The 13,957-nt window shown below is 41.7% G+C and overlaps 1 protein-coding gene across 1 annotated transcript in view; it reads right to left on the bottom strand.

The window, feature by feature from the left end:
* Positions 1–1,333, bottom strand: part of LOC114619069 (scm-like with four MBT domains protein 2) — a 49,115-nt gene extending 47,782 nt beyond the window's left edge. The window contains exon 1 of the mRNA XM_028764943.1: positions 1,237–1,333. Within this exon, the coding sequence (XP_028620776.1) occupies positions 1,237–1,333 (97 nt within the window). The remainder of the gene's footprint in view (positions 1–1,236) is intronic.
* Between the last annotated feature and the right edge of the window lie 12,624 nt (positions 1,334–13,957).

Here is a 13,957-nt window from a genome sequence, read left to right as displayed (position 1 = left end):
TTCTCAAAGTCACTGGTTCAATCTCCAGCATCATACAAAACAAAACAAAAAATACAAGTGTGGCTAGAGAGACACGCCAGTCAGTGAAGTGCTTGCTGTACAACCCTGAGGACCTAGCTTTGGATTCCAAGCATCCACAGGAGAGCCAAGCATAGTGATGCATGCATGTCTATAACCCTGGTGCTAGAGAGGCAGACACACTTACAGGTTAGCCAGCCCAGCAAAACCAGCAGATGCCCTAGGTCAGCAAGGGGCCTTGCCTCAAAACATGGGTGGAAGGCTGGTGGAAAAAGTCAGGGGGTGAAGGTCCTTATAACAGATGCCTGATGACCTAAGAGAACAAAAGTTGTCCTTTCACACACACACACACACACACACACACACACACCCATGTGACCTACAAATTTCTGCTTCAACTATTATCAATAATCAATAAAAATAAATAAGATGGAGAGCAATTGAAAAAGATACTTGAGGTGAACAGCGTGTACATGCTTGCACTGGAGCACATGCAAATACACACACACACACACACACGAACACTTCATTATTTCAAAGTGAGGACAAACTTGATAATTTCATTTGACAATGGTTAACTCTCCCCCTAAGTTAATGGGCAACATTTTGTATGAATTCACGTAGCAAATATTAATGATTCATAGGGCTCTCTTGCCCTTATTTAATTTGCTGATATATATATAAATCATGCAATTCTATTTTCAGAAAAAAAAAGTATACTTTTAAAATAAATCAGTGCATAAATATTTTTAGAGATGCATTTTTAAATTCATTAAATATTAAAATCCAATTAAACACAATCTGGAGTTTTTTGTTTATTTTTTGCTTTGTTTTATCCAATCATATCACACAAACTCACAGGATCTAAATCTCTTTCATACCTCATACTTCCAAAGGCATGCTTGCTGCTTTGGAGAGTATGCCGGTAACGTCTTATCTCATAATTCTTCATTTCCCATTAAAACTAACCTGGGACACCGCTGAGGGGTAGTGCTGAGGAATGGTACATTCTCTAAGCAAGAGAGCCCCATGACATCCGTAATGACAGCACAGATACTTACAGACATTTACCAGCAGAAGGCACCGGAATTTAGACATGCCGTATCCCCTAACTGTAACCTAGGCCACTCTGTCTTGTATGGTCAATATTAACACTGACGCAAAAGCTTTGTAACTTGAAAGCTGCTGTATCTGTGCCGTATCTGCGCAGAATCCTACCTGAGTCAAGATTCCCATTCCCATTGGCTGGGCCGGTTATCATTTCGAAAGAGGAGGATGAGTTGCGGTTCTTCGAAACTGCCAAATATCTCTCCATGCTGATGACTATGCCTCCTATTTCCTTAATTCATCCTTCAGGGAGCTATATAAGAACAAGCAGAAACAAAAAATTAGAGCCCTCTAATCAGACTGACCCTATCAACTCATGTAGCTCTCCCAAGGTTATAGAACCCTCGCACCAACTCATGACCCTTCAGAAGCAGGGGAATGCAGTTCCCAACTGGAAATGCCAAGAATCAGGACGAACAGCCCATCACCTCTCTTCATCGCATCAACAGCAAAGCTAATTATTTTGTAGAAGTCGTTAGTAACACTAACACAGAAAGATTTTTCACCAACAAATACAGTCCATGATGGTAGTCCATCAGACAGGTCGCTACCCATTTCTCCTCTGATGCCATGATGTGGCAAACCCGCCTCAGACTCAGCATCCCACATACAGTCCTAACTCTGCAAGACATCACCCTGTATCATAGTGAGTTGGGACTGAGAACAACTCTGGTAGATACCACAACCGTGTGACATTTTTAAATTGGTTGGTTGGTTGGTTGGTTGGTTGGTTGGTTGGTTGGTTGGTTTGGTTTTATTTGGTTTGGTTTTTCAAGACAGGGTTTCTCTATGAAGCCCTGGCTGTCCTGGAACTCATTTTGTAGACCAAGTTGGACTTGAACTTAGAGAATCTCCTGCCTCTGCCTCACAAGTGCTAGGATTAAAGGTGTGTACCACCACCACTCTGCTGCATTTTAAAATATTTATTCATTTGGGGTTAAGGACACCTGGAGTCCCAGCACTCAGTACTTGTGAGGGAAAACAGGAGGAACAAGGACACCCTTGGCTTCATGGAAAGTTCAAGGTTGGCCTGTGACACATGCGTTCATTCTCTCTAAAAAAAAAAAAAAAACTTTTTACTCGATATGTAATTACACATTGTATCACATATAAATTGTTTAAATATATATAATTTATTTATATGCTTATATACATAATTCAATATGTTTTTTTATTTCACATGTAGATAAAAAACAAAGTCAGCAAAAAGGCAAAGCTAGACAAAAAAAAATATGAAATTGGGCTGGAGAGATGGCTCAGCAGTTAAGAGCACTGAATGCTCTTCCAGAGGTCCTAAGTTCAATTCTCAGCAACCACATGGCAGCTCACAACCGTCTGTAATGGGATTTGATTCCCTCTTCTGGCGTGTCTGAAGACAGCTACAGTGTACTCATACACATAAAATAAATAAATCTTTAAAAAAAAGGAATGAATATGGTATGTGTATATCTAGCAGTGAAATAATGTGTAGCTCACATAAATTGATGATCCAAGAATATTACCTCCAATAATACACACACAAGCACAGAGGCATAGACAAACACATGCATAGCACATACACAGACACACAGACATATACATATCACACACAGCACAGACACACACAACACAGACAGAAGCACACACAGCAGACACACACAAACATATATTATAGTCACACACACTGCACAAACTCACATGCAGTAGACACACAAGCACATATTTGTAACACACACAGCACACACACACAAGCATATGCATATCACACACATAGCACACTCACATACAGTACAGACATACAAGCACATGCATATCATACATATATAGTGCAGACTCATACAACACACAGAGGAGCACATATCATACACACAGTGCGCGCACACACACACACACAAGCACACACATGACATATACAGCACATACACACAAGCACACACACACACAAGCACACACACACCCCATATACACACAATGTCTACCTCTAGTAGTGCTAAGCTTTCTTTCCTAGAACACACTTGGATCTCTGATCAGCTGTAGGTTCATAAAAGACTGAATTCAGGAAAGAAAGGGGGACATGGGAGAGGCTGGGAGGACAAACTTGTGACAGGGATGTATTGTATGAAAGAAGAATCTATCTTCAATTAAAAAATAATAAAATAAAAATTAAAACTGTTTGCTGTTTTTTTTTAAAGTGTGTGAATCTTTCATGCCATGGTAAGAAAGTGTGAAAACAGCTTCCAGTCACCAGGAAGAGACTGCAAAAATCCCAGGTACCCAACACTGAGATTTCATTCCCCGGATATTTATTTGTCTACCTGTTGCATCAAAACATAGTGTTGGGAGGAGCCCAGGCTATTTCTCAGTCAAAATACAAAGGAAGAAAATGCCTGCTTTAGGCTAGAAAGTATAAAGCCACCTGAGGTGGTTCATTTAGCAGTAATCTAGGCATCTTGCTCACTAATAAAAGCAAACAACAACAATCAAAGATTCAAGGCACCTCCAAACAACTGGATTATCTCTTTTCCATTCAATATTCTCTGAGCACAGAGGCTTATATTTTATGAAGCAAATATCAGTGATAATATAACAGACAGACAGACAGATGATAGATAGATAGATAGATAGATAGATAGATAGATAGATAGATAGATCAATTGATCAAAGGCTGGGGAGATGGCTCAGTTGCTAAAGCATTTGCCAGGTAGTCATGAGGTTGGAGTTGAGATCCCCAGAGCTAGCACAAGCATTGTGTGGGATGGCAAATGCCCAGAACTGTAGCCTCGGAAGGTGGAGAAAGGGAAAGTCAGACCAAGCAGGCCTGGCAGGAGAAGCCACGTTGGAAAGTTACAGATTTGACTGTGAGACTCTGACTCACTGAATAAGGTAGAGAATGGCCGAGAGTGCACTTGGACAACCGTGGGCCTTCACCTTCTTACCACAAGCCATGAAACTATGAGCCAGAATAAAACTCCCTTCCTGTGATGGATTGTATATGCTCGGCCCAGAGAGTGGCACTATTTGGAGGTGTGGCCCTGTTGGAGCAGGTGTGGCCCTGTTGGAGTGGGTGTGGCCTTGTTGGAGTAGGTGAGGTGTATCACTGTGAGTGTGGGCTTAAGACCCTCACCCTAGCTGCCTGGAAGTCAGTATTCCACCAGCAGGCTTCAGATGAAGATGTAGAACTCTCAGCTCCTCCTGCACCATGCCTGCCTGGATACTGCCATGCTCCCACCTTGATAATACTGAATTGAACCTCTGAACCTGTAAGCCAACCCCAATGAAATGTCCTTATAAGAGTTGCCTTGGTCATGGTGTCTGTTCACAGCAGTAAAACCCTAACTATGAAAGTTCCCTTCACTTTAGTTCGTTTGTTTATTTGCTGTTTGTTTTCCTCAAGGATTTTGTTACAAGGAACGAAAAGCTGACTAACGGAGGAGCAGACTCAAAACAAGAAAGTACAGACAATGAGTAGAGGGTAAAGCAGAAACAGAGAAGTAAAGAAAACAAGTCTTAGACATATTTGAAATGCATAATCAAAAAGAACTCGGTAAAAATAAAATCCTAACAAAACATAAACTTTTCGCAGCATGCAGCCATCGACGCTACAATAAATCTAAAACCGCTCTACAGCCAGCTCTCAGCCAGTAATGTAGCCTATGGAAATAGATAGTTCCAGGGAGGGCCTATTAAACATAAGAACAACACACTACTCTCACATAAATTTATACTTACTTTCCACTTTTATAGTCTATTTTACTTTAAATGGGATGGGAGGTCAAGTCTTACTGGTGACAGCTGATTGATCCATTAAGCTTGGCAAAATAAAGATGGGATATTTTAAGCTGAAGATTAGCTTACTGCTTAAGCCCTCCCTAGCATGGAAGAGGTCCTGAGCGCCACCCTACCTCTCCACAAAAACAAAAATAGAAGACATACACAAATATTTTGCTTAAGTTTTTGTTTGTCGTTGCTTTTTATGCAAGATCTCATACAGCCCCGATGAGTCTCAAACTCTTTGTAGCCAAGGCTAGTTTTGAACTCCTGATCCTCTGGTGGCCATATACAAACACTAGGATTGCAGACAGGTATGTTGGCCATGCCTGGCTAGTAACAGGATATTTTGAAAAGCAATCCTTTTATATTAACAACAATGCTCTCACCTCCAACCCACAAAAAGAAGCTATTTTTAGATGAAGCATATTTCCTTTCAGTGTGTGTGTGGCTGCATGTGTGTGTGGCTGCACGAAAGCGCGTGCGCATGCATGCGTGCATTCATTTATTTGTGTATGTGTGTGTGTGTGTGTGTGTGTGTGTGGTTCGCACACGTGCGCGAGAGCCCTTATCTGTTAATTCTCCTCGAAGCTAAACACCTATCCCTTTTGACTTCTACTTTTAAATAAACTCTATAATTTCAAAACCAAAGTAAAAGATGTCTATTAAAATGTGGCAAAATTTTTTCCCAAAGATAGATAAAGAAAGTTCAGCTTCTAAAGGGGAACTTTCTTTTATTACTACAAGCTATGGCACAGGAATGGCTCCTAGGCTTTGGAGGCCGAGGAATCACAGGACTGGAGTATGGGAACGTCTTGCAAAAGTTGCCTTGGCGTGGTTAAAAGAACCATTAACTTGAATATGGAGTAACTAAGCCATTATCGAGCTGTGGGACATAAATTAACCTTTCTGTGTCACACATTTCTCATCAGTTAAATAAGAGGTTTGATTACATGCAATCAAAGATCCTTTTCAACTCCAAAAGGCTGAGAATCTATGACGCCTCTTTAGTATTAACTGGGTATTTTCTCCATCAGACTATCATTTTATCTGAATCACATTTAATACAATAAACCTTCTCCCCCTCTTACCCTCCCTCGGCCTCTTCTCTCTATTTGGGGAGTACTTACAAAATACAACTAACTCTAGCGTGAATTAAGCAAAGCTCTGTCAGGGAGAAAATGAGTTGGGAAGGACACTCACTGGACGCGATTAGAAAACTTACCAAGCTGGACGGTGGTGGCGCAGGCCTTTAATCCCAGCACTTGGGAGGCAGAGGCAGGCAGATTTCTGAGTTTGAGGCCAGCCTGGTCTACAGAGTGAGTTCCAGGACAGCCAGGGCTACACAGAGAAACTCTGTCTCGAAAAACCAAAAAAAAAAAAAAAAAACCTTACCTAAAATCAGAAGGGCAAACTTATCAATTCTGAACGTCATAACCCACCCAAAGGAACTGCTCAAACATGTCTGGTGGTGATACCCACAAGCTCCACGTGGTTACCGAGCACACGAAATATAGCCAGTGTAACTAAGAATCTGGATTTGAATTTCAGCATTTGGAGGTTTGAGGAAAGGAGGATTTGAGACAGGGTCTCTGATAGCTCAGGTTAGTCTCAGATCCTCTATGTAGCCAAGAATGACACTGAATTCCTGAATCTCCTCCCTCTGAGGCACAAGTACTCAGATCATGGGCGTGTTCCACAGGATTAATTACAGCAAATTGATATTTAAATATCTGGAGTTGGGGAGATGGTTTAATCAGGTGCTTGCCTTGCAAGCATTAGGATTTGCTTGTAAGCAATCTCCAGACAGTGTTTAAAAGAAAAGCCAGGCACAGGCACAGGGCACTTACACAATCTCCGCACTGCAGAGCCTGAGACAAGCAGACCCCCTGGGTGCACAGGCTGCCCAGACTACCCTACTCAGTGAGCTCAGGTGGAACGAACTTAGACTGGACTCACCCCAGGAACTGAGAAGAAGCCCTTTAAAGTCCTAGGAATTTTACAGGTTGAAAACAATTCCTGGGAGACTTGATGTCACATGGCTCATTAGGATCTGTTGTGACCAGCCTTGGACATTTCCAGGTAACCCGACTCAAAGATCATGTGATGTTAGAGTAGGAGGTTATATTCTGGTGACTTTAGGATGCCAATTCCATTGCAGACATAGTTATACAAAGCAAAGTATCCAGAGAAAGAACTGCCAAAGATCCTCGAAGAACACACGGAGAGCGCAGATACTGAGCAGCCTTGAGTGTGGAGAACTAAAGTCCAACTCCAAGGCAAGGAAAACCGCCCATCACACATTGTGCAATGAAAAAGTTCCCAACTAAACAAACAAAAGGACCAACAAGACAGACAGACAAGCAGGCAGGCAGGCAGACAGATGGGCGCACGTGCCCACTCACACACATGCGTGCTCCCACACACACAGGGACACACACAACTTAAATATGCATAAGTCCAACAACTGTGCACTAGACACCCAGCACTGGGAAGTCACATGTGAGAGAGTTTGGAACACGTCCTAAGCCACTACCAATTCTTGGCTCTCTCAAATAAACTACTAATTTAATTTAATAACTTCAAGCTTGTTAACATAGGGATTTCAAAACCCAAGAAACTACAAACCATTCCATTTCCCCTACTGGCAGCACGTGAGGTGCTTTCTCTAGTATTACACCAGCTACTTACTGAGTGAGCTGGCTTTGATAGCAGGCTATGTCAATGGAGAAGCAATCTTAGAAACCAACCTATCTGTGTTACACTACAACTACTTACTTTTCTCGTTTAATTGTAAATTCACAAAAAAAGTCATCCTACCTGAAAAATGTTGTCAGATACAAAGCTTTTCTGGAAAGCAGGGGAAAGTCCATGAATATACCTATTTATAACTCGGGTATCAGTGGGTTTCTACGGCACTTATCAAATGGGGGCTGTTGATGATGTCTTTGTGACGCTGCAGGGATTCAGCCCTGTATTCATTTCTACATCACAAGACAGCTTGAAAGGGTGGTCTGTAAGTCAGACATTGATGTAACTGTACCAAATGGATCATTTTAAATAGAACTCAAAGGAAACAACACAGGTAACAAAGAAAGTCCCCAAGCTGAGTGGGAGATTAAACCTCACAACTCTCCGAGATGTTTTCTCTCTGTATGTGTATATACCCACGAGCATGTACTTGTTTGTGTGTGTACAGGTATGTGGAAGTGAATGTACATGTATGTCTATGCGAATGAAAACCAAACGTAGAAGACAGGTGCTCATAGAGTCAGCTGGTTAGAGCCTGTTTCCACCTCCCCGGGGCAGGATTACAAACACAGTATATGAGGGTACTGGGGTCCAGCTCAGGTTCTCATGCTTGCCCAGTAAGTCCCTTCCCCGTCAGCAACTGCCACAAGGCCCTGCAGCCTCTCTTTGTACCCTCTTTCATGGCCGCAAAACACTTCTTGTGGCAAATGGCATGACCCGTTCGTTCTCAGGTTTTCAACAATGTTTGCACTTTCTTTCCTACATAAAGTGTAAGCACAATCTTGATGGAAGTCCAGGAAAAATAAGATTAAATAAATCAGTAAACAAAAATCATCTTTAACCCCAACACCTAGGGAAAATCACTTGCACACGTCTCTACCTTCTCAAAATGGTTTCTTGGTGCGTATTTTCGTAAGTTCATGAAAAATTCAGAACCTAACCCAATTTTCGTTTAACATTATAGAGAGAGCGTTTTATGATTCTGTAACAATTCTTTGAGAGCAGGGAAAATGGCTGTATAATGAATAGGGTAATGTTTTTAGGCTTATTATCAAGTAGGAAAATTTTTTTTGCTGAAAAGATTGTTCACATTGCAAATGCCATCTCCGGCTTGAAAAAGAATTGCAATATACATTGATGTGTTCATTGAGACATTTTAACTCCGTAAGAAAAATAGAGTACAGATCACCCGTTGCCTGAGCTAACTCTGAAATAAAGAAGCCAAAGAAAGAAAAAAAGAAAATAAAGAAGCCAACAAAAGTGTAATTACAGCTCCTTTCCATAATAAAACAAAGAATATAGTGGCCAGGGAGACAAGTGGCCCACCAGCAAGGTGCCTGCATGCAAACAGGAGGACCTGAGTCTCCCAGCACACAGGTTTTAAACAGAAGAAAGCTGGGCACTTGTGAGGGGCTCAGGACAGGCAAGAGCTTACTGCACACAGTCTAGCCAATAAGTGTTCTCTGTCTGGGTTCAGTGAGCCCCTATCAAACTAAATAAATAAATAAATAAATAAATGAATGAATGAATAAGGTTTAGAGTCATAGAGGAAGAAATTTAATTTTGACCTAAGTCCTACACATGCACATTCACACACATATTGCGTACATACAGACATACATACACATATACAAAATAAAAGAATAAGTTAAGCATGGAAATAGTGTTAACTTTCATTTGTGGCAGTGGCCACTCGTACCATTTTGTCTACTCCAGTCTACACTGGAGCTTTCCTAACTGGGTATAGGTCTGGTATAGAGGTTTCACTTCCTCTCCCCTTTCACAGCATCTGCTGCTGTCCTTTGGTTTCTCCCGGTTGCTGATGGAGCACTCTCTCTGGTAGCTCTCTTGGAAAGGATTGAGTGTAGAATGTGCCAGGCCTGGTCTGGCTGAAAATGTTTTAATGCGCTCACATAGTTTAACCTATCCCTTTGGTGGATAAAGATAGGTGGCTAGCAAGATAAAAGCAATTGCTGCCAAGTCTAATGGCCATAGAATTCAATCCCAGGGACTCACTGGTGGAAGGAGAGACCTCCACACACTGTGGCAGGCACATGCACACACACACATACACACATACACACACACACACACACTCAAACACATTAAAAAATGTAATGTAAAATAATTTTAATCTTCAATTAGAAAAACGGCTATCCTCAAAAGCGAGGGCGTCCCTCCATGGCCTGCCAGCCTCCGCCCTTGAGGGCTTTGATGTCATCAGAAATTCGTGCCTCTGGAAGCTCAGAGATGTCACCAGTGTCCAAGGCAATCTATTTGCAGGCATGGAGGCACCCACTAACTTCTGTCAATTTCCTTGATTCTAGCACACTTTATGGAATTATGGATAACTTCCTCAACTTCATTTTTTCTTTTATTCCAATATTCACACATTCAATGGCTGGACTTCCTTCACGTCTCCTTTTACACCTTTTTTTTTTTTTAAATTAAATTAGATCCTTGCTTTCCTAATCTACTACCAGGAGCATGTCCTCAGTGTCTTCTCTGGCTACTACTAACTTCCACAAACTTCCTTCTCCAAAAGCTCTTTTTATACTTGTGTTTGCCTTACGGTTTTTTAATTTATTCCTCAACTCAGAAAGAAAGAAAAAAAGGGGGGGTTAATTTTTTCCCAAGGTAGGTAAAAAAATGCAAAGATTTACACTAAATCCTGCATGTCTGTATCGCAGCTACGTCACTCCACACACTAGGACTTCCAAAAGGAGCTCAGGAAACCTCAGAATCCCTCAAAAGATTCCAACCCAAGAGGAAACTCTCAGAGGCATCTAACGGAGGCACAGTCAAGCTTGGGATCAAAACTTGATCTCTGAAAAACCATAACTTTCATGTTCCTAAATCACCAGAGACTGGGAGAAGGCATCTGCAAATGGCTTTGAAGATGAAGAGCAGCTTTAAGAGGTGGGCGCTCGGTCATCCCCTTTAGCTATATGCACCTTGTTACCCCGCTCTTTCTGCTAACAATGCATGACTAAGTATGTCAGCCAGCATCACTTGGGGCTTTCACCAGCCAACTCTCAGCCTTCAGAGAACAGACAAGCCCTGCCTCCTCCCATCAGCAAATGAGATGGACTGATTGTCTGGGGCAGAAGGTCCGTGGGATGGTGCCATCTACCATCCGGTCAGAGTTTGGCTTACCTTGATTAAGACAGCAATTCACTTTCCATTTTTCAACTGGACTTCATTGGTTTTTGCTCTAAATAGATTGAAATCTGATACAAATTGCTGCCCTGGCATAAGAAATGCTAATTTATTGCAATCAGATTCATACTCCAATACTTGGAAATAAGATATATTGGAAATAGCAGGCATTCCAGGAGAAAATACTAGGGCTGGAACCAGCTACCACCTCCTACGGTCACATTTGTCTCTAATTCACTGAGTTTAATGGGCCTCCTTAACTCAATCCTCAAAAAAGGTATGCTACAGGAACTATAAAGTGAGCAGAGTCAGCTGATCACAGCGGGGCATTTGCAGAATGAGCCTCCCAGGCTAGGGAAATAACTCCGTCAATAAAATGCTTGCTCTGCAAGCACAAGGACCTGAGTTCAAGTCCCAGGATCCACATAAAACAAACTAAAATAGGAAATGCCTGTTATCCTAGGACTGAGTGGCCAGCCAGACTATCAGCATCAGTGTGAGTCGCTGTTTCAAAACACAGTGAGAAAGACACTGAATTGTCAACTTCTCCCCTCCATATAAGCACATGTGTCCTCACACACATGCACATATACCACAAATAAAAATAATTAACTAAAAATTTAGAAGCAAGCCTCTATCATGGTTAGAGGCTTTAAGCATGAACTTGACACAACCCAGAATCAATCATCTTGGAAAAGAACCAATGAAGGATTGTCTACATTAGGTTGGCCTATGGGTGTCTCTACACGAAAGTATCTTAATAAAGATGCGGGAAGATTCAACTCATTGTGGGCAGCACAATTCCCTAGGCAAAGGAGCCCTGAACTGTATGTACATGAGTGAAGAAACTGAGCTGAGTACATGAAAACAAGCAAAGATGCTTGTCCATCTGCTCTTTACCGTGGATGTACTATGACTAGCTGTTTGAAGTTCCTTCCATTAAATTATATCCCAGCAACAGGAATGTGACCAGAAGGAACGAAATTCAACATTCTAATCAGCTGTATTCCATCTTGAAAATGCATTCATGTATCATCTAGTTAGTTACAAGTTATTTATTTACTATAAAGGAAGATAAGACTGTGAACAACCCAGTTAAATACCACTATAAGCTGAGAATCCCTTACCTAAAACTCTTAGGACCAAAAGTGTTTCGGATTTCAGATTTTTTTTTCTCAGAGTTTGGAGGATACAAACGCATAGCCTGATGATAGAGAGCCAAATCTTGATATAAAATGTATCATGTGTCTTACATAAACACCCGACACATGCAAGCTGAAGTTAGTCAATATCAGGGGACTTTTGTTGTTTTAAAAACTGTTTGAGTATTCAGCCAAGACTGGTCTAGAACTTACAATGTCTAAGTCTCCCTTTATTCCCAGCTTTTTTTACAAGGTTGCTAACACTGTGTTATCATATCGTTTAAATGCATGGGGACTTCACTAACTAAACTGAAAATTTATGCGGAGTAAATACAAACACTCTAGTTTACTTAAAAAAGAACTTAGAAATGTATAGGAATTTGCAGAAGACAGACTGTCCTGCCTCATGACACCACAAGAAGACACTGTTATCCACTACCTTCATACCAAAAAAGCCACACAATTGATCCGCACAAGGAAAGCAAATATATGTTAACATTTTGAGTCAGGTGGCACTCATAGCTGTACTTGACCATGTTCAGCCCACAGGCTGTAGTTCAGACCAGCTTGATACACTGTATAGCAACACCACTTACCAACAGGAAGTCCTAGACATTTTAATCTCTCCAAGTACTGGGCTCTCGGCCGCACAGCACACAGGCTGTTCTGGAAGCCTTCTCAAATAGGGCAAAAGGGGAATAAAAAAAGAACTAAAAATGCACTAGAATAAAAGAAGACCCCAATCTTCTCTTCTATGAAATAAGGGAGATAGCCTCTTGTTTACCAAAGACATAGCTTAGTTTCTAGAGACAGACATCAGAATGAAGAAAAAAAAAAGAATCAGACATTTAAAGTTCCACCATAAAATTTCCATTTAGCTACTTATGATATTTGAAGGGAGGGCTGGGGAGGTATCTGTCAGCAAAGTGCTTGCCATGAAAATATGAGGAAGTTCAGGATGTTGGCACACTCTAGTAAACTTGGAACTGGCAGACACAGTGGGTTCCTGGGCTTGTTTAGTTAGCCAGTTTAGTTTACTCTAAATCCCAGGACAATGTCTTGAAAACTCAGGGGAAGAGCACCTGAGACAATTCCCAAAGTTGTCCAGTTGTTCTCTAGTGCGCGTTCTCTCTCTCTCTCTCTCTCTCTCTCTCTCTCTCTCTCTCTCTCTCTCCCTCCCTCCCTCCCTCCCTCCCCCCACCCGGCCTCCTTCCGGCCGCCCCCCCCCGTCTGTCTATTGCTCTGTCTCTCTGTCTCTGTCTCCCGCCAATGAAGAACTGTGAGCAATTTCTGTATTGGCTCCCAACTGTGACTCCAGGATGAAGAAGGCTTAAGCAACAAGAGTCCCAAGAGTTCAAGGCCAGCCTAAGCCACAGAATGAGATCCTATCTCAAAAAATAAAACCAAAGATAAAGGGCTAATACCACACAATAGGAAGAGTGGCTGACAAACAGCAGATGTTTAAGTCAGCAGCCGTTACATCAAGAACAGTTTCTGAACAATCAGATTAATCCATGACACTCACAAACTCATCTCCGGATCCTCAGAGATGGATGCTCTCTGACAAAGGGATCTGTGGCTCATCTCAATTAGGCTTAATAGGAGACTTTGCAGGAATTTGCACTTGAATTCCAGACTTCAGTAACACAGTTCAGTGCATGTATGAGTTTTGATCAATTGTGAGGAAAAGAAAGCAAAATGACTACACTTACCAGGGATCGGAGAAGGCACGGTGTGATATCCCTTTTTCTCAGGAAGTAAAACTGTAAAGGGAAAAAAAAAACTCCCAGAATAAAAATTTGCCCATCTTAAGTAAAAGGAGGTTGCCTATCCATTTGAACAATACTGATAACCACTATCACGTTCTGCCTTTCTACTGTTTCACAGGAATCTTCCAGAGCCCCTCTTTTCCCCTTTCCCAAGAAGATTACTGGATATGTGTTGAACTAAAGAAAAAGTTGGGTCAAAAGCAGATAAGGAAAAAGGAAGGAAGGAAGGAAGGAGGGAGGGAGGGAGGGAGGGAGGGAGGGAGG

Source organism: Grammomys surdaster, unplaced genomic scaffold (assembly GCF_004785775.1).
Source record: "Grammomys surdaster isolate TR1022 unplaced genomic scaffold, NIH_TR_1.0 146, whole genome shotgun sequence".
NCBI classification, from domain to species: domain Eukaryota; kingdom Metazoa; phylum Chordata; class Mammalia; order Rodentia; family Muridae; genus Grammomys; species Grammomys surdaster.
Note: the sequence above shows the minus strand (reverse complement) of the source record. Positions and strands in the feature narration are given on the sequence as shown.